The 21058-nt window shown below is 40.6% G+C and overlaps 1 protein-coding gene across 1 annotated transcript in view; it reads right to left on the bottom strand.

Moving 5' to 3' along the window:
* pvrl2l (PVR cell adhesion molecule related 2 like) overlaps nt 1-18223 on the bottom strand; it is a 125092-nt gene extending 106869 nt beyond the window's left edge. The window contains exon 1 of the mRNA XM_066675079.1: nt 18043-18223. Within this exon, the coding sequence (XP_066531176.1) occupies nt 18043-18091 (49 nt within the window). The 5' untranslated portion in view covers nt 18092-18223. The remainder of the gene's footprint in view (nt 1-18042) is intronic.
* Between the last annotated feature and the right edge of the window lie 2835 nt (nt 18224-21058).

The following is a 21058-nucleotide window of genomic DNA, read 5'->3' as shown; positions in this document are numbered from 1 at the left end:
AAAGAGCGAACAATGTGGCGAGATAAAGGGGGGGGGGGGGACTCAAAATAAAATAAGTATATATTCATTTGAGTGACGCTATCTGTTTTCCTCCCATTTCCTGACTAAAATATATTTAGAAGAAAAATAAATACAATGTGGAAGTGACAGAGAGAAAGAAAAAGAGAAATATGGTGTCCTTCTATAAGACATGGTGTTGGGCTGAAAGGAAGTAAAAGCCACTGCATCTGGTTCAGTTGTGCTGGTAGCTGCAGGGAGACTCTTATCAGCAGAGGTTTGTTAGACTGTGTGTAAAATTAGAAAAATCTGGGAGGGCAACCAGTGATGGCATTACTGCTACAGAAGCTATTAGACTGAATGGCTGTTGAATCAAAATGTCAGCGGGTCTCTGGGGAAGGCATATCGAGCTTGGCCATCTAAAACACACACTCACACACATGCAGTAGAAGGGAAGGTTAAGGCCCTGTCCCAAAGGTCCCCAGTGTCTGTTTCCATCCTCTCCAGTGAACGTTCCCAAGTCTGTATCTCACTTGCCCTCTTTACTGAACCCCAACACATACATAGACAGACAGACAGACAGACAGACACAGAGAGAGAGAGAGAGAGAGAGAGAGAGAGAGAGAGAGAGAGAGAGAGAGAGCAGCACAGAACTACAGTGTGTTATAAACTCATATTATTTCATATTCAAAAATGGTTAAGTCAGAATTAAACTCGTAACAAATTTAAACATTGTTTTGATCACTGCGTACGTCTTCACGTACGCTAGAAGGATGCTTGAATAGTTTGAGCATAATGGCTTCATTTAGACCCTCATCTTACATGATGTGCAAAAAAGCATATTCTTTTAAAATAATAATCAAGTGTTACATCCATATTCAATATTTTAAAATCAAAATTGGTTTCAGTTTTAGAAAAGCAGTGCATCTCTACTGCGAATTCACATTTCACACATTTGTGCTTCTAACCAGAAATTCTGTCAAGATTTAAACATGTCTTTTTTAACATTAAACCAAACACAAAACCTTGTTATATAAATTTAAATGTAAATATTAATTACATATCTATGTAACTGTAAAGTAACTTTATTCATTTAAATACACAGTAATCACTGGGCTTCTTACTTTTTAAAACTCTTTTAAGACTGTTCTTGAGGGCACAGTGCTGGACTTAAAAGACACATCAACATCTACATGTATGTACTGCAGAGAACTACAGCGAGCACATAATGGCAATGCACTTGGTATCTTTTAGCCTGAGTGATAAAACGACAGCAGTGTATATTGCAGTAGCCAGGTAATTGATAACAGTGCGGCAAAGGTTTGATAAAATGTTTGATAGTTTCACTTAAAGCTTTTAAATTCTAATCACCAGGATAACACATAAATAATACATGTTTGGCTTCATTAACAAACCCAAAGCGAGCTCCCGCCCTGGCTCTAATGATGTTTTCACACCTGCATTTTTGGTCCAGTTAAATCTATTTCTGGTTTGTTTTCACCCTTTCTGCAGTTCATTTTGGCAGGCTTGAAAAATGTATACACACTCAGATGAGGAACACAACAACCCACAACCAAACAAACTCTTAAACACAAACATGGTGAAAGTTTTTGAGATCATTTTTAAGAATATCTTTGGAGCACATTTGGAGGCTGTGAGCCACAAGATTTTTAATTTCTCTCCAACAAACTGGACACGTCAGTTGGCGGTTTTCCATCCACTGGGTTTTTGTGAATTATGAATAAACCTGGATGAAAAAATGAATTCGAAAAAGCACCCAAACCTCGCAAAAAAAAGCCCTGACGGGTTGGAAAAGTTAGAATATGCTAAAAGGGCGATGGAAAAGTGTTTTTCCAATAAATGATGACGTTTCAGCTGGTTTATACACGGGGATCACCACCCAAGCTTATTTTAGAGCATGTGTGGAATATGGTCGACACGCAGCTGCACTGCGCAAAAGTCAGAGACCACCCAGCAATTTACTTTCCACTCAAAACATTAAGAACAAGCTCTATACCACAGAAACGACACAGACGCCCATCAAAAAACTATCAAATCAAGCTTTTTGGTATAAACGACCCTCTCACATCTCTCCCTCATTTTTCGTCTCTGATCACGGGGTCCTACATAATCTCAAGTTTGTTCACAAAAGTGCCCTGGATGGAAACATGACTCGTTTCGCATTTTAAACAGCTTTTCTGTTTAACTTCACACAAAATCTCTGCATAGGTAAAAACACTCAATCAGATCTGACCAATCAGCTGTGAGATAATTATGGTTGTTTGCTGTGACACATTTTGGATTTTCCCAAACGTGAACACAAACCAAACCAAGGGGAAAACACTCCAAAATCACGAATAATATAAATGATTCGGACCAGAGCAAACAAACTACACGTGTGAAAATGCCCTTAAACAGTCTATCAGTTCCCTTCATAATTGAAAATGCTGCAAGCAAACAGCCAAAAACTAGTAGCCTTGTGTAGCATTTTGAGCAGCTTAGAGGCCAAAGAATGTGAACTGGAGATAAAATAACTGGACAGCTCACCAGTTGGGCTTTTTTTTTAGTAGAACATGCACTGTCAGGACAATGAAAGGGGACTGGGCTGCATACTGATTTTTTTCGTTTGATAAATTCATATATAGAAATGATATATCTATGTGTTTTCACAGTTCATTTCACTGTAAGTTGCTCTATACTTTATGTGAACTTTGTAACTGCTTCTTAAAGAAAATGCAAAGATTACAAGACCAGGATGTTCCATGTTAAACAAAGGTATGTCAAAAGCTTTAGAAGAAAACTGCTGAATGTAAATAACCTACTTGATTATTTATCCATTTGGGGAAAAATGTCTGTGAACTCCCAGGTTATACAAGCTGCGGCGGTCATGACGATACCTTTCTCACAGAGGTAGTAAGTGTAGTACAACAAAAAAAAACATCCTCTAGTCCAGTGTCGCTCAACCCAAGTCTTGTTGGGACCCTACCCTGCACAGTGTTAGTGACTTCCCTGCTTTTACATAAACACTGCAAGTCTGAAAGTACTTATTCATTAACTGGTTAGGTGAATCGAGTGTGTAGGGAGAAGAGAAAGGAATACACGTGTATGGCAGGGTGCATCCAGAACCAGGGTTGAGAAACACAGCTCTACTCTATGGTTAGCTTCCTACCATAAATGCTGCTGTCCCTTGGATATCTATTAATGCATTGGCCACTTCAACCTAGCAGTGACATGCTGCTTCTGCCAGTTGGTGACAATATTATATTACTGCTGTGTTAGGAATGGTTCAGGAAACACGTTAATAAAATTTGCCAACAAGCTTTTTTACTTATTATGAATTTTATTTTAATCTATTCATGGCTGACATGCACATTCAGGGCACTGCATGGCAAACAGTGCACAAGAATAAACAGTATATTATAATAAACAGTATAAATAATTTACCATTCCTTTACCACTATCAATTATATATATATATATATATATATATATATATATATAGATAGATAGATAGATAGATATGAACACTAATGTGTATGTTCTTTGGTCTTTTCATATACAAAATCCAGATATATATATAAACTGATGGCTATTCTCTTAGTCAAATACAGCAAAAAAAGAGAAAGGATGAAACTTGCGCATTCGTTCAGAACCGAACTGGTTTAAACAAGAATACAAGTACAGAAAAATGCATGGATCCCTAATCATCATAAACACTTTGCCCTGTTTTCCACTGAACATTCAGTTAATGTTGAAGCCAAAAACTAGCCTCTATTTTTATCTCTCAGTTTCTCACAAGAAGTTGGGAGAAGTGTAGACAGGCATTTAGATGAAGGGAGATAAGATGGTTTTTGTCGTGCACACCGCCATTTTGGGCAGCAAGAGATTGATGGCATTGCAAACGGTCTGTCGGAGCGCACAGCTAGAACAGGAATGAGCTGCAGAGTAAAGGGCATCTATACTGCAATACAGGAATCATCAGCTAAAGAATGTACAACACCCAAACACAGAGTTCCTGTCTTTGTAGGGAATTTCCATGTTTGTACTATTTTATTGTGTTTCTAAATCTGGAATAAAATTTCTAAATAAAATGGGAAAATCAAATATCCCAGCAACACATCCATATATAGCTAAATGCTAGCAATGAAAGGATAATCCAAACATAAAGGGGAATTAGCATGGTGTGGCAGACTATTAATACATTTTACAAAGCATATGAGATGTGACAGTATACAGCTTTAGCAGATCATTTTATTGGCCGAAAGACAATAGCATAAAAACTACTGCACACCGGACACTGTTTAAACTGGGTAGCAGGTAGTAATCAGGGGAGATTTGATGGAGTGAATTGGTATCTTCTGTTTAGAAAATTGCATTATGCTGGTCTTTTTTATAAAGTTTTTAGCAGCAACTTTACACATATACGTAAGCAAGAGTGCATTACCACAACCAAGGTGTCAAGTTTGCCTCTAATTCCAAAATTGGTATGCTGTTCATACCAATATTCAATTTTCTCATATCAGCACATAATATACACAGAACCATCACTAGATAAACTTGTATCCACACGTACTATCCTTTTTATCAGCTTCAGTGTCCATAGAGGAACACTTTGCAGTTCTACAATTACAGATTGTAGTCTTCTGTATACTTTATCATCCAATTTCACCCTGCTCTTCAAAAGTCAGGACCCACACAGGACAGAGCAGGTAAGATAGTGTGTGTTGTGCTGGTATGCGTGGATCAAACACAGCAGGGCTTCTAGAGTGTCAAGGTTGGTCTACCAACCAAAGGTATCCAGCCAACAGCATTCTGTACTAATGATGAAGGACTAGCAACACAAGCTGTGCAGCAACAGATGAGCTACTGTCTCCGATGTTATACCTACAGGGTGGACCAAAGAAGTAGGTCTCTCTAACAGAGTGGAAAGTGAGTGGACTGCTGTGTCTGATCCACACTAACACATCAGTGTCACTGCAGTGCTGAGTATGATCTACCACCCATATCATACCTGCCCTGCAATGGTCCTGACCATTTAAGGACAGGGTAAAATGGGGATAAGAACGTATGGAGAGAAACAGGTGGACTACAGTGTGTAAGTGTAGAACTACAAAGTGCTCCTGTATGGTCATCAGAGCTGATAAATGAGTGTAGATACAAGGTAGGTCCAAGGCTGATCCAGTTATCAGTCAGTGTATCAGCCAACCACATACTGTACACATGTACTATTTATATTAATCAACATGGGAACAGATTATTTTGCTCTTTCAGAGATATTCGTATGAGGGAAACCAAAATGTAAATAACTCCTTCTATTTTAAGCGTATATCTCGCTAAATCCCCGTGTTGCTCACATAATTATAACACGCAATAGAGGCTGCTTACACAACAGGCTTCCTATTAGTTCTAAACATAGTGCTCAAATATGAAGCATGGACACTTATCTAAACTTAAAATATATATATTATCTGCTAACTGTCCTGCTAACAGTTGCATGTATGTGCTGCACATTTGCAAGAAAACCAGTGATGCCAGTAACCTGTTTTGCTTCAATGGAAGAGCAAACACACATGTGTAACAATGTATGGCGGAAGCACCTCGGGGAAAGCAGCACCAGAGTGAGGCTTCAAAGGTGCGTGCAAATGAAAGAGAAAAGAGATAGGAAAAATAAACATGTCTTTCTGTGACAGCTTCCAGGAACACTGCTCTGTCTGAGAGTGACAGATGAGGGGGACTGCGTCCAGAACAGAGGAGACCGCAGAACCGGACCAGAGAAAACGGAGAGGAGCCTGTTATCTCTGGCACGATCATTTACTGTATTTACATATTCTTAATGGTAGAGGAGAATTACTCTGGGAAGATAGATAGAACAGAATTGGAAAAGGAGGAGGAGGAGGAGGAGGAGTGGGAGGATAGAGGAAAGGGAAGGAAAGTGTTATAATTCCTGTAGTCAAACTGTAATTAAGGCTATGCAAGAAAAGTGAGAAGCAAATGGAAGAGGGTCTGATGGTGGAGCAGAAAAAGGGGAAAGGACTGAGCTTGCAAAAAGAGAGGAAAATGGGAACACTACAGTACAAAATATAGATATGGCTTTATTAATACGTAGTGATAACGTGGCCAGTGCAAATGGTCAACACACAAAGGAGTGATTAGAAAAGCATTCTGTAAAACAGAACTGGTTTAAACTGCATGTAAAGAAACACTACTGGGAAAAGCACATGTTTATTACACTACACTCTACAACTATGTATTATATACGTTAATCGTTGGATACATAACATAACAAGTCCCAAATCCAATGAAACAACATAAGGAAGGACAGAAGCCAAAAGAGAAATAAGGCAGCAAGAGAGCAATCAGGAGCTAGAGAACAAAGGCTGAAAGAATAAGAGGCGGTTAAAGACAGATGGTGGGAAGCCAATTTAGCTTTCACAAGTAATCATCCTGATAAGACCTTGTCTGAGGAAGAGCACAGATATGTTTTTATTCCTTGCCCATTTTGTCAGCTTTTGTCCTAGCTGATGCATTTGAAGCTGCAAACCAGCACAGCAAACACTTTCAGATCGAAGCCAATTCCATGACAGGAAACCTTAGGCCTCTTTATGACATCTATCTGGCAGAGATTTAATAAAATATGCATCCTCTAAAAATTCAGTCTTGTTCCTTGTTTGCCTAAACATCTTTAGTAAACATCTTTGGGATTGGGTGCAAAAAATGAAATGAGGGCAAGTGAAGATAACGGAAGTAAACAGAAAGAAAGAAACAAAAAAAAACTAAGAAAGAAGCAAAGAAAGAAAGAAAGGCGATGCATTAAATGAAGAAATGCAGACAGAAGGAGGGTGAATGCGATTATGTTACAGATCACCTTGCAGCACCCAGTAACTGTGCTGTCTTGCTCTACTGCCCATGTAAGGTAATGTAATGTGTGAGTGAGTGTTGAGCAACTTGAGCCGAGCACACAAAAACAGACATAATCAAATATACAAGCACCGTGTAATCTCACACAGCGATTACGGTGTTAAAAAATGTAATTTTCTAATACACAACCACTATAAAACATATTTAAATCTAAATATTCACACACACACACTTTAAAAGATATGTGAATTTTGTTCAAACACCCCACAAACCGTAAGAACATCTGTCCACAGGACCAACCATGGCGCATGCTTCCATACCCAGAGCATTAAACCATTGTAAGCAGGTGTGTGTATCTGTGAGTGCTTGCAGAAACCTGCCTTAAGATAAAAATGTCTATGTCCTGAGGTGTATTTGCTTTGTTCTGATGATTCCTTGAAACAGCTACTTACAATGCACTTATGTGCTTTCATGCACACATCCAGCTGCTGGTTAGGTACTGCATTCCTTGTTTGTGTAGTATGACTCATCATTCAAATATGAGCCTAAGCCCCCACAACAGCCTTAATTCACCCTACCACAACTGCCTCTGCCCCCCCCCCCCCAACAAAAAAATTCCCTCGTCTTAAGCACTTACACCAGCCAGTGGCTCTGGCATTATCATGGGCACTGGTCTGCATAATCTCTGCCGCATGCCAAGGAACTGCACATTGTCGGCATCGCTGGCATCACAGCTGTAGATGCCTGCATTGTCTCAAGCAGATTAGAGAGCATTCTGCCTGCATCCGCTGCCAATCATTTATAAAGGACATCTTGTGAAGACTGAGACTATCAAAGTGATGAATGAACAATGTCAAATCTGACTGCTTTATGGTAATTCTCTGTGAATTGTTCCATTTTCTTTATAGAGTGCTTTTTACAACGGGTGTTGTGACAAAACAGCTTTACAGAAACGCGGGTCCTAACCCCACGTGAGCAAGCCAACCGTGGCAAGGAAAACTCCCTCAGAACATAAGGGAAAAAACATGAAAGGAAGAAAGGGGGGGAAATGAGAGAGAGAGCAGTATATAAGGTAATGGTAATTTGTAAAAAGAAGGCATTATTAGTGGAAATATTTGTGGAAAATGTAGGGCAGAGCTAGTAAACGTAGAATTGGAACCAAGAGTCAACAAGTTTCCATTTAATGTGTAATGGCTCTATTCGTCCAGCAAAACAACTAAATCGCATGTCTCAGCTTCATCCCCCTTTCCACAATAATCTTCTATATGGGCTATCTGATTAATTTAGAAGAGTTTAAATACACTCTCGGGCTGGGATACAAACATTAGGACCCACACAAAACATGCACATGCCCAAGCTGCGAACCGAATGCAGGGTATTTAGGATGTATTCGAGCTAACGGAGCTATGTTTTAGCCTTTCTCATCCCTGGTCCATGTCCCACTGTCAGTACCATGGAGGTGTATATTGACAGTAGAGAGAGGCATGTGCTGCTATTAAAGAGTCATATTTAATCTATGGATATTTCAGCAAAACAGTACTAGGCCTCATTCTGCACCTGCTACTCCAGCATGGCTTCATAGGTGTAGAGTATTTGCTTGACTGGCTTGCCTGCCAGTCATTCATTACATCATTGTGAGGATAATCAGACCACAGACTTTTGAGCAGCTGGAGTTTGGTTTCAAGCAAGAATTGACAAAAAGTCAATGTTCAAAGCTGGAAATAATTGTACGCACAATTCCCAAACAACTAAAAAAGTATAAATAAATGTAATTGTTTTTATTGCATTTTACAAAATAATAATATAATAACAATAATAATAGAACTTTATCAATGGTTTCCAACCCTGGTCACTGAGTAAATTTTTGAAATGTTCTTTTTCTATAACACTTGCTTCAACTTTAACATCATATATAACACATAACATGCTTAAATAATTAATTGGAAGGAAAACTCATATTTAGTATTCCAGAGGCTTTAAAAAAGCAAAGCAAAGAAAAGAAACAAAATAGAAAATAATAGAAAAAAAAAGAAAACAACTTTCACCTGGTTCTATGATAATTTAACCAGTGTGTGGTGGGGTTCAGTAAATGACCAACTGGCAAAATGTTAATGAATAGACATTGCAACACTTCTCTTAAAGGTGGCATTCGTGATTTTAATCAAAAAACACTTTTTTATCAAATTGGGCAGATGTTGGGCGGATCTCTCCGTTTGTTAGGTCTTTAGTCTGTTTGCATGCTCAAAATCTGTCTAATGTGTTCACAAAGTCCCAATGTCTGGAAAGGGGTAAAAAAAAGGGTCTCGATCAGGAATGCTAGTTTTTCGACAGCAAAGAAATGTTTAAAAGCATGCGACTCGATTTACAAATGACTTTCTGTGATAATTCAAACACTCAGGCATGTACAAACTCTTTCCCCTCAAGAATACTTTTCTACCTTAAAAGACAATGCTCTTCTGAATATAAACAAACCAGAGAACAGCGTTTCTCCACAACTGTAGGCTTTTCCTTTAAAGTATTCACAACATTCCTGTGTCACATTCATTGCTCAAAACTTAAAAACACTTGAAATCAAAAACTTTTCTTATGATACAGTTCAGTTATGCTTGGTTTTCCCAAGGTGATCACACACCTCTTACTAAAAATGGTTTATATATAAACTGTTTTCAATTTCATTATTTGGCATAATTTCCATCACACAATATACAACTCATTTTTAATTTTCCTCCCACGGTCCAAAAAACACAGGTTGGTAGGTGGATTGGCAACTTAAATGTAGGTGTGAGTGAGTGAATGTGTGTGTCTGTGTTGCCCTGTGAAGGACTGGCGCCCCCTCCAGGGTGTATTCCTGTCTTGCGCCCAATGATTCCAGGTAGGCTCCGGACCCACCGCGCCCCTGAACTGGATAAGGGTTACAGACAATGAATGAATGAATGAATGAATGTTTAGTAAAATGCTGTTTATATTTCATGAGAAAATATGTTGAATTATGTTTAGAACGACTTAATTTAATTAATAGGTGAATTAATGTTTGAAAGGTTTTCATGGTTTGTAAAATGAATACAATAAAACCAAGAATCTGTGATTTGTTAATTGTCTTGAACCTTTTCTTAACCTTCTCTTTCTCTCTCTCTCTCTCTCACACACACACACACACACTTTTATATATGAAGTATGTATATTAGGGCTGCCCTGTCAATCAATTAAAAAAGAGAAGAAAACCATCTGATGTGATGAAATGCTCCCTTGTATTTTTTGAAGGGAGTTAAATAAATGTTCATTCATTCATTTAAAATATCTTTTAAGAATATCTTAATTAGCTGAGTAAAAATTTCAAGGAATTATCATTAAACAGGCAAAGCTCTGACAAAGAGGCTTTAATGAAGAGAACTTACAATAATGCAGCACGGGTCATGGCTCAGACAATAAAATACATACACAGTTGTCTAAGACGTAAGGCTCATGTAAATGTGAGTATCCTCTTAACCCTTATATTGTGTTTGGGTCAAATTTGACCCATTTTTTTACCCTTTGCTTTTTTGTATTGGAAGAAGATTCCATGAAATCCTCAGAAACAACTACATTAACACAACAAAAGAAGTTCTCATCATTATAGTCACCTCTGAATGTCGGTAATAAAAAAGTGACATTTGTGGTGTTATGGGTCAAATATGACACAGAATACTGGCTGTGGTATCCATCACAAAAAAGGTGTGAGTCGCTCTGTGGATCAAATAGCTGCTGCAGCCCCCATATAAAAAGGTTATCATCAACCATCAAAAAAATGCCAATTTCTTGATTTCTGCTGGCTGTAAATTGTCCCTGTAAGCATATAAATGTGCTTACACATACACACATTTTCTTCCTCTTAAACCCCATGACTAAAAAGGGAATTCCGTTCATTATTTGGAGAAAAGGATGTTGGAGTTGACACTAACCAGAGAGAAAGTGTGTCAACATACGGTAAATCCAAGCGTGTAAAGCTCCACAAATAGCAGCAGTTAAGCCAGTCCTGCCAAACTTGGCCTCGGAAACTCTGCACAGACTAAGAATCTAAGAGCCAACAGCTGCAAAGGGTCAGTTTCTATGTGAGTTTTTGTCATCTGTATGTGAGTTGGTGGAGATTAAAAGTGAGGAATATGCAACAAAATATAACAATATTATTCCCAATATATTCCATTTGAGAAATCAGTGAAAATGGTACAATTTAAATAACGGGTATCTCTATTGGGTTCATATCAGTAGAAAATCCTGGAATGGATATTTGTAGTAAAGAAAAGGCATTAATCTGAGTAAGTCCTGGCCTGGAATAGCACACATCTCAATGTGTGATGTTTTGTGTTTGAGCTGAGTATTTCTTACCCTGTGGGGTAAGTATAGGTCACCTGGAGGAAACCCACACAGACACAGGGAGAACACACCACACTCCTCACAGACAGTCACCCGGAGGAAACCCACGCAGACACAGAGAGAACACACCACACTCCTCACAGACAGTCACCCGGAGGAAACCCACTCAAACACAGGGAGAACACACCACACTCCTCACAGACAGTCACCCGAAGGAAACCCACTCAAACACAGGGAGAACACACCACACTCCTTACAGACAGTCACCCGGAGGAAACCCACGCAGACACAGGGAGAACACACCACACTCCTCACAGACAGTCACCCAGAGGAAACCCACGCAGACACAGGGAGAACACACCACACTCCTCACAGACAGTCACCCAGAGGAAACCCACGCAGACACAGGGAGAACACACCACACTCCTCACAGACAGTCACCCAGAGGAAACCCACTCAAACACAGAGAGAACACAGCACACTCCTCACAGACAGTCACCCGGAGGAAACCCACGCAGACACAGGGAGAACACACCACACTCCTCACAGACAGTCACCCGGAGGAAACCCACGCAGACACAGGGAGAACACACCACACTCCTCACAGACAGTCACCCGGAGGAAACCCACGCAGACACAGGGAGAACACACCACACTCCTTACAGACAGTCACCCGGAGGAAACCCACGCAGACACAGGGAGAACACACCACACTCCTCACAGACAGTCACCCGGAGGAAACCCACGCAGACACAGGGAGAACACACCACACTCCTTACAGACAGTCACCCGGAGGAAACCCACGCAGACACAGGGAGAACACACCACACTCCTCACAGACAGTCACCCGGAGGAAACCCACGCAGACACAGGGAGAACACACCACACTCCTCACAGACAGTCACCCGGAGCGGGAATCGAACCCACAACCTCTAGGTCCCTGGAGCACCACCGTGACGCCCTGGACACTATTAAATACCAAAAAGCTTTATTTAGATTTCTAAAGTAGTTCTGATATTACAACCTCTCATACTCAGTGTATGTGTTGTAACATGAATCTAACACCTAAATAAAGACAAAAATGAATACAGACTGCTGTACCATTTTATAAATAATGAACAAAAACATATTTTTAAAGCCACAAATCCCAGTAAAATATAATATCAAAAAAATATATGCAATGGAAATAACAAGTACTGCTTCTGCTACAGTATTATATTATTAAAATAATGACAAAATATTAGGATAGATGATTACATGATACTGCACTTTTACACAGACACATGCATAAAATGATTCACTAAAATGTATAGTCATGTGCTATATCACAAAAATGACTGCGTGTTGTTATACTGCCTATGACTTATGAGGTCATAATGGTGACATGTGTTCATCTATCCACAGGCCAGTTCAAATATGTCCAAGATGTGTATGATAATGGATTCATATTTATCTCTGTGTGAACACTTTCTCAGCTTCATGACAATACAAACAGCAGTTCCTCATTAACAGAGGACTCCATCTCTTCCTGTTTCACATTAAAAGATTTTTATCCTTCTCAATCACTATAAATGGGAAAATATATTTCAACTGCAGTAAAACTTTAGCCAAGCAAAGAGGAGCAATAAAATAATCAGAGCCGTGCAAACAAACTCAAGCCTTGAGACAGAAAAGGCTCAAACAACTGCTTGAGTAGACATTTAAGCAATTTCCCCCATGAAAGTCATTCTATTTACACTATAAGTTAAAGACCATAGAAACCTCCAGAAGCATTAGCCTGTCACCCTACCACCCTACTTCAGAAGTGTTGCTGTAAAATTCTCTCTAGGGTTTAAGTCGCTGGATTGAGACATGCCTGTCATTTCAATTCTATAAACCAGGAGGAAGACTGCAGAAAGAATAAGTGCTGCTCCTAACTTCTCATAACTGCTCTTATTTATTTATTTATTTCCATATATATTTCTTCTCCTCCTCTATTATTAATGAAGCCATCTTCTAGACGTCTGGGTGTAATTCCACCTTCTCTATTTTTCAAACTTTTAGACTGCCAAATATTATTAATATTGATGTTATTTTATACGTTTTAATATATTTTAGTAGTTTAAACATGCTACTATTTAGGCATTAATGAAGAAACCTAGTTTAGACCCTGTTGTGCATTGGCCTATATCTAAGACCCATTTTGGTAAAAAAAAAAAATAGGGTTGTGGCCAATCAAAAACTATGGCTATGGAGAAACACAGTATTCACTGTAAGTTTTGGAAACAGCACTACAGGGAGAATAGTTGTAGACCTTTAATAAGTGCAAAATTAGTGCTGATATAAGTACTGTTGGAAGAGCTATGGCTTCAGTCAGTGTTTGAATACAACAAACGATTGTGCCGTTCAGACACCCATAGGAAGTTCATTCCACCATTTGGGCGCCGGAAACAAAACAAAACAAAAAAAAGAAAATCATATCCTGTTAGTGTTACACTGTTAGTGTAATTATTTAACACTCTCCGTGTTTACACTAATACTGTTGATTTAACACTGGTGAATTTACTATGTCTATATCTTATTTAACTGAGAAGAGTTTTACAGAAACCATTGTATATATTGTGTCAGATTCTTCTCAGTTATCCTATGGTGTTCCTCAGGGTTCAGTCCTAAAGCCGTGTTTCTTCCATATTCTTTCCCTTTATTTTTAAATAAACGTGCTGCTTTTGGGGCAGATTTTTAAAAGTTGTAATATTACTTTAATATTTGCAGATGACATACAATTCTACTTCTATTTTAAACCTAGGGAGGCCCATAGTTTACGTAGGCTCACAAACGGACTAAATCCTTTTACAGGAAAGCAGATAACATCTCACAGCTTCTGAAACATTTACTCTTATAATTAAACACAGTCTCTGTTTCTGTCCTTGCTGTCCACTCCATGAATAATCAGTGCGTTACTTTTGCTCAATACTTTGTATTTGATATCCATGTAAAAGCAGGTGAACACGTTTATTTAGATTAAATTAACTAAAATAAAGTATTGTCTTACACAATTCCACCTAAAGTGGTGATGCTGTGGTACCATTTAAATAGCAGCTAAAGACATATTATTTAAGCAGGCATTTGAATAATCTGTAAGTTCCAGGCTGCGTGTTTTTTTATTTCTCAAATGGATGTGTTGTATATGTTTTGTATCAATGTTGTGCAATGTTTTTGTGAAGCATAATGTGACGTGTGAAAAGTGGTGTATAAATAAATGTTATTTTCTGAACTACCTCTGTTTTCACTAAAAGGGTCAATAAACATAAGAAAAAACAACAAGCTTTCCCCTCAGTGGCTTCCCAGTTTTGCGTTGAATATTTTCCCCTCTGTCTTTTTTGAAATAAACACAATGTTAAAGCAGAGAGTATGGGTTTTAATTGAGAGAGATTTTAACAAACATTTTCCAATTAGGGGACTTCAAATCATCCTTCAATCGTCAAGGTCTGTCGATGAGACCAAAATGGGTTCTGACTGACTGATTAAGACACATACTGACACACACATATTTGTAGCAACACAATTAAAAGCCCCCAGTGTCACCAATCGTACAAGGGAATGTCTAGCGAGCAGGAAGCTTCAGAAGATAAAGATGGTAATTAAAAACCACTCTCGCTTCTCCTCGAGAGAGAGAGAGAGAGAGAGAGAGTGAAGGATGAATTGTGTAGCTTATATCCTTCTACAGAACACTGTTAGGCTTTAATAGTTCACTGCCCACAACCAAGGCATTCGACACTATACTGGCTCATCAGCTTTAAGCAGTTGTGCTACACATGCGATAGAGAATGTTTACATTTTCACACGGAGGTCAGAAGTGAGACAAGAATGAAAAGAAAGTAAACAACAACAGCAGAAATAAGAAAAACTTTTTTCTGTAAGTTCACGGAAAAATGAAAGAAGGTGATCTCAGAACCCACGCAAAAATCCATCTCTTTAGCCTTCGTTTCATCCAGGAACAGTGGTGGGTGGCAGGGCTTCAAGGCTGAGGCACCAAGAGCCCTCTAGCCTGCACTAATGGGAGCTCTCTGTACAATAGGTTGGCACAACCCACTGAAAGACGGACTGAATGCACAGGATGAGGAGGAGGACACATCGTATTGCTAGATGGGGTGGTCAGACTGAAAGAAGAGACACGGATTGCAAGAGCAAAAGAGCAATATATCTCAGAGAGAGAGAGAGAGAGAGAGAGAGAGAGAGAGAGAGAGAGACAGAGCTTAACACTGACTTGATTTTCTAGCTCTGAGGCACAGAGTGCACATCCACAGCGACCATATATTCTCTGAATCAAGTGAACATGATTGGACCTGTCGCACACAAAGGCTGTGGCAAAAATCAATTACTTGGTAGAGCCTTTGACTTTCAGATTGTTTGCAATTGAATTAGGCTGTGAACAAATCCTTCGGGCTGTCGAAAAAATTCTCAACCCCTCAGTATACGTTTACACACAAGGATCGACCATAGCATTACGACCACCTCCTTGTTCCTACACACACTGTTGACAAAGCATGGGAGGAGGTGTGTCTACCAGAGGAGACAATGACTCAACAGAGTTTAAAATTCGAGCAGCACTGCTGTGTCTGATCTACTTGTACCAGCACAACACACACCAGTACAAAATGACGGAGAATTACCCACCACCCATCACGCCTGCTCTGTGGTGGTGCTCACCATTGAAGGGCAGCGTGAAATGGGGATTAGAAAGTATGCAAATGTTGAAAAACAATATCCTCCTATGGCTAGTGGAGCTAATAAAACGGACAGTGAATGTAGAGACAACTTAGCTGTAACTAATCCAGTGATTGTTCGGTGTATTTGCACAATGAACAATTGTGGCTATTTAAGTTGCATTATGTTCTGTACAATATTCTAGTACCAATGCAATCAAACGTGCCAGTCATTAATATGTTTATGAGTAAAGGGTGAGACTGGGGATAGGACTAGGTCTTTTTGTAGGAAGCCCTTTGCCTTATTTGCAGATCTCTTACCCTCAGATTCCAATAATGTATTAGAATTATAAAGGCAAGGCATTAGGAAAGAAGCTGGGGGGGGGTTCAGTTCACCAATGACTAATGCTAATAGAACAATGGCTCTGGAGGAAGAGTTGAATGCTGCTTTTAAAAGAGAAAAGGGAGGTGGGGGTGTAGGGTTCTGCAAAAAGCATTCAATATGGCCACTTTTCCCCCCATGTAAGTGTGTGGGGGAAAGTGGGTGTCAGAAAGACAGACCGGTCTCTTGTGTAGCGGTGGTTTTCATCTTAAGCCATGCCATACATTCAGAGCCATGCAACAACACGGTCACCTGTTGCAAAACAGGCAACACATCACTGTGCAGACTCAAAGAGGTCTGTTGTTGAACAAGGAAAGCACTGTCTCATAAACTTAGTGTGAGTTAACTACAGCTGACCAGACTTTCTTACTGAACTCTAATAGTTCATTGTAATTCAACTGTTCTATTTTTGTCATTCTCAAAAGCATTGAAAATACATCAAGGACAAAGCAAGATCATTTTGAAGCCTTAAAAAAACAAACAGACACATTCAAATAAGCCAAAGTTGACACACCAGCATTCAATCAAGTGAAAAGACATCCACCACCGTGGAGCGCGTTCAAAAAATGTGTTCATGTCACGTGCATCACTGCATCCGCAGATCTCCCCAGGCATATGACGAGACACGGAACTTAATGACATCTAATTATTCAACCCCGGACTTACACAAATTCAAAACATTGATATGTGATTGTAAATGTCAGGGTGTATTTACAAAGCAGGGCTCAGCCCAGTAAACAAGGAACGTCTCTGGACGTTCAAAATAGGTCTAAAAGTAGTCTGTCCGTCAAAGACACATTTTAAACGTCAATGGACGTCCAAAATCCATCTTAATAAGTTAGTTAAGTGGTGACCAATCGATAACGTCAGTGGACGTCCAAAACGAGTTTTATACAAGTCATTTATTTCGGGACCAATTAATAACGTCAATGGACGTCCAAAATACGTCTAATAGTCGTCTTTTCAATGTCTGTGTTTGGACGTCTTTTCAACTTTCATTTTCAACCTTAAGAGAACGTTGATTAGACGGCAGTCGTTACGTTATTACAACGTTGAATCAACGGCTAAATGTTTACTGGGAGGTCATCACAGACATAACTTTAACCCAGAACCAAGTCCATACCATTGAAAATAGCTGAAAAACTTTGTTTTTGGACAATTCTCTACTTTAGGATCAAGTTATTAGCAAAATTCGGCTTCGCAAACAAAATAAATAAATAAATAAACAAACAAAAACCCTCCAGGTAAAACTGTTGCGCTCATTAACTCTGAGAAAAAAACATAAACAGCACAGCGAAAGCAAAAGTATCCTCGGGCGCCTCTAAAACACCCTGTTGCGTTTGACCGATTCTCGCACACGTATCACTTATGTAACGCATTTAAACAACAAATGAAACCCGTCGAGGTGAAAAGCAGAGAGCTCCGTCGCTTGGAGGGATTAGAGAGTGTTTAGCGGCCAATCCCACCTGCTGCCTTTAAACGTTCTGAGAATCACCCGCGAGGCCACACCTAGCGTTAACATGGCGAACCACAACAAAACTAACGTAGGGGATGTTGGTGAGCGCAGTTTACCTCTTCTTAACTTTGACCTCACAGTATAAACAGGACGTCACGGCTCGTCCGCATCCACTAATAACTCACGCTACCAGCGCGGTCCGCCACCTGGGACGTCTGACTGGAGACAGCTCCAAGTGTCATTTACCACTGTGAAAAAGAAGCGACTGAGCTGCAACTCGCTAAGACAGAAGAACTTATCAAACCCCACTTTACCTCGGCTGCACAGAAGAATGAAACCAAGGATCTGGAAACGAGTCCCCATTTTAGCGTCGGAGGCGTCCGTATCGCTCGACGATCTTCCTTCAACAACACAGTACTGACAATAGACAATCCTCAGTGCCACAGATTCTCAGTCATGAATGGTCGTCGCGCGACGTGCACCCCACTTTGAGAGACATCTGTGTTGTTCTCGGACTGAGAGCAAAATCCAAGTCCGTGGATTACAGATTTACTCAAGACGAATTCGCGTTGTGTCTCGCCGTTCTTGACCTCGAGACAGATCCACACATGAAAGATCAGAAAGTGCTCGCGGTTCCGGAGTGTGTGGACAGGTAAACGGCGTCCTTGTCTTGCTTCGTGGCGAGAAAAGATGTGTGTGGGTTTTTAGGCAGCATCCAGACTCCTTCCGCTGGACCGAGTGTGGAGTGGAGTGGAGGGGGTGGGGGAATTCGGGTATGACGTCATGTAGCGTCACACACAGTGCCCGAAAGGTTGGGAACCCTACGCGGCTTCACAAGTCGCCGGTTTTTAGCAAAAAAAGGAACGATTTTGCTTAAAGTAGACCGCCCGCTGAAAAACACGCTTCTCTGTTAAGAGCATGTATCACATAAACTGAGAATGGCCTTAAAGTGGAACCATTTTTTCAACAAGAAGTTAGTCCAATTAAGACATTTTTGCTTTGCGACCCTCTGTTGTCTTTATCAGCCAATTAGAGTTAACTGTACTAGATACACAGTCTTAGACACAACAAATTCTGTGGTCAAAACCACTAGCCTCTTAAAAATTAACAGTGATATCCCAGTAAACAAGGAACATCTCTGGACATTCAAAATAGGTCTAAAAGTAGTCTTTCCGTCAAGGACATATTTTAAACGTCAATGGACGTCCAAAATCCATCTTAATAAGTTAGTTAAGTAGTGACCAATCGATAACGTTAATGGACGTCCAAAATACGTCTAATAGTCGTCTTTTCAATGTCTGTGTTTGGACGTCTTTTCAACTTTCATTTTCAACCTTAAGAGAACTTTCATTAGACGGCAGTCATTACATTATTTCAACGTTGAATCAACGAATAATTGTTTACTGGGATAGTACACACCCTAGACTGGTAGAAACATATAACATATGAATTCATCCTGTGAAGATGATCAGTTGTACAGTTCTAGCTTTAGAATGTGGACTTCTGCCCAGTGCCAAGCATCAGCTAAATAAAAGATAACTAATAATAACGTATTGCTCTGCAGAACTCCACAGGGTGTCTGGACGTTCCCTCAGAGATAGAGTGAGGAGTTTGGACATCCCAAAGAGACTCAGAGTGGAGCCACTGCTGCTCGGCTTTGAGAGGAGCCAGTCGAGGTGGTTCAGGCATCTGGTTAGAATGCCTCCTGGATGCCTCCCAGGTAAGATGCCCAGGTATGTCCGACAGGGTGAACACCCAGAAAAATTCTGGAGAGATTTATGTCTCGACCTCTTTGCTTGGACTGCTGCCCCCATGAACTGGACCTGAAGAAGCAGCAGAGAAGTGAAACTGTGGAACTGCTGACTCACACTGTATTGAAAATTGCAATAAAACAGTTTTTCAAAAATACTGTTCCATTATTCTTAATAAGAAGTTCAGAATTTTAATGTATAGCCAGTTTTAACAGTATTATTGCTTTATTCTGTAAAACAACTCTTTACCATGAAACTAGTGGAATTGGGGGCCGGTTCATTAGGTGTAGATGCGGTAATTGTTTCAGATAACTGCCTTGAGTTCAAACAGAGTTTAACTTCTCTGTCCTCATCATTTACTTACTTTACTAGTAGCAGGGTTAATGTGTGGCATGGCCTTAGAGACCCATAAGAGACTGTTTGAAGGCATGGGTATGCAAAATATTCTCATCATGTCCCACATCCTCAGAGAAAATGTTTTATTTTTTTTTCTAATTGAAGTTTTCTGCTGTTGTTGTGTAGAATGCTGTGGTACTGTTTTTGGTTTGGTTTGTGTGATGATTTTGGCAACACACACTCACACCTATGGACACTTTTGATTCGCCAATCTACCTACCAGCGTGTGTTTTTTGACTGCGGGAGGAAACCCACGCAGACACAGGGAGAACACACCACACTCCTCACAGACAGTCACCCGGAGGAAACCCACGCAGACACAGGGAGAACACACCAGACTCCTCACAGACAGTCACCCGGAGGAAACCCACGCAGACACAGAGAGAACACACCACACTCCTCACAGACAGTCACCCGGAGGAAACCCACGCAGACACAGAGAGAACACACCACACTCCTCACAGACAGTCACCCGGAGGAAACCCACGCAGACACAGAGAGAACACACCACACTCCTCACAGACAGTCACCCGGAGGAAACCCACGCAGACACAGAGAGAACACACCACACTCCTCACAGACAGTCACCCGGAGGAAACCCACGCAGACACAGAGAGAACACACCACACTCCTCACAGACAGTCACCCGGAGGAAACCCACGCAGACACAGGGAGAACACACCACACTCCTCACAGACAGTCACCCGGAGGAAACCCACGCAGACACAGGGAGAACACACCACACTCCTCACAGACAGTCACCCAGAGGAAACCCATTCAAACACAGAGAGAACACAGCACACTCCTCACAGACAGTCACCTGGAGGAAACCCACGCAGACACAGAGAGAACACACCACACTCCTCACAGACAGTCACCCGGAGGAAACCCACGCAGACACAGGGAGGACACACCACACTCCTCACAGACAGTCACCCGGAGGAAACCCACGCAGACACAGAGAGAACACACCACACTCCTCACAGACAGTCACCCGGAGGAAACCCACGCAGACACAGAGAGAAAACACCACACTCCTCACAGACAGTCACCCGGAGGAAACCCACGCAGACACAGAGAGAACACACCACACTCCTCACAGACAGTCACCCGGAGGAAACCCACGCAGACACAGGGAGAACACACCACACTCCTCACAGACAGTCACCCGGAGGAAACCCAC

The sequence above is a fragment of the Hoplias malabaricus genome, chromosome 6, assembly GCF_029633855.1.
Source record: "Hoplias malabaricus isolate fHopMal1 chromosome 6, fHopMal1.hap1, whole genome shotgun sequence".
Taxonomy (NCBI): domain Eukaryota; kingdom Metazoa; phylum Chordata; class Actinopteri; order Characiformes; family Erythrinidae; genus Hoplias; species Hoplias malabaricus.
Note: the sequence above shows the minus strand (reverse complement) of the source record. Positions and strands in the feature narration are given on the sequence as shown.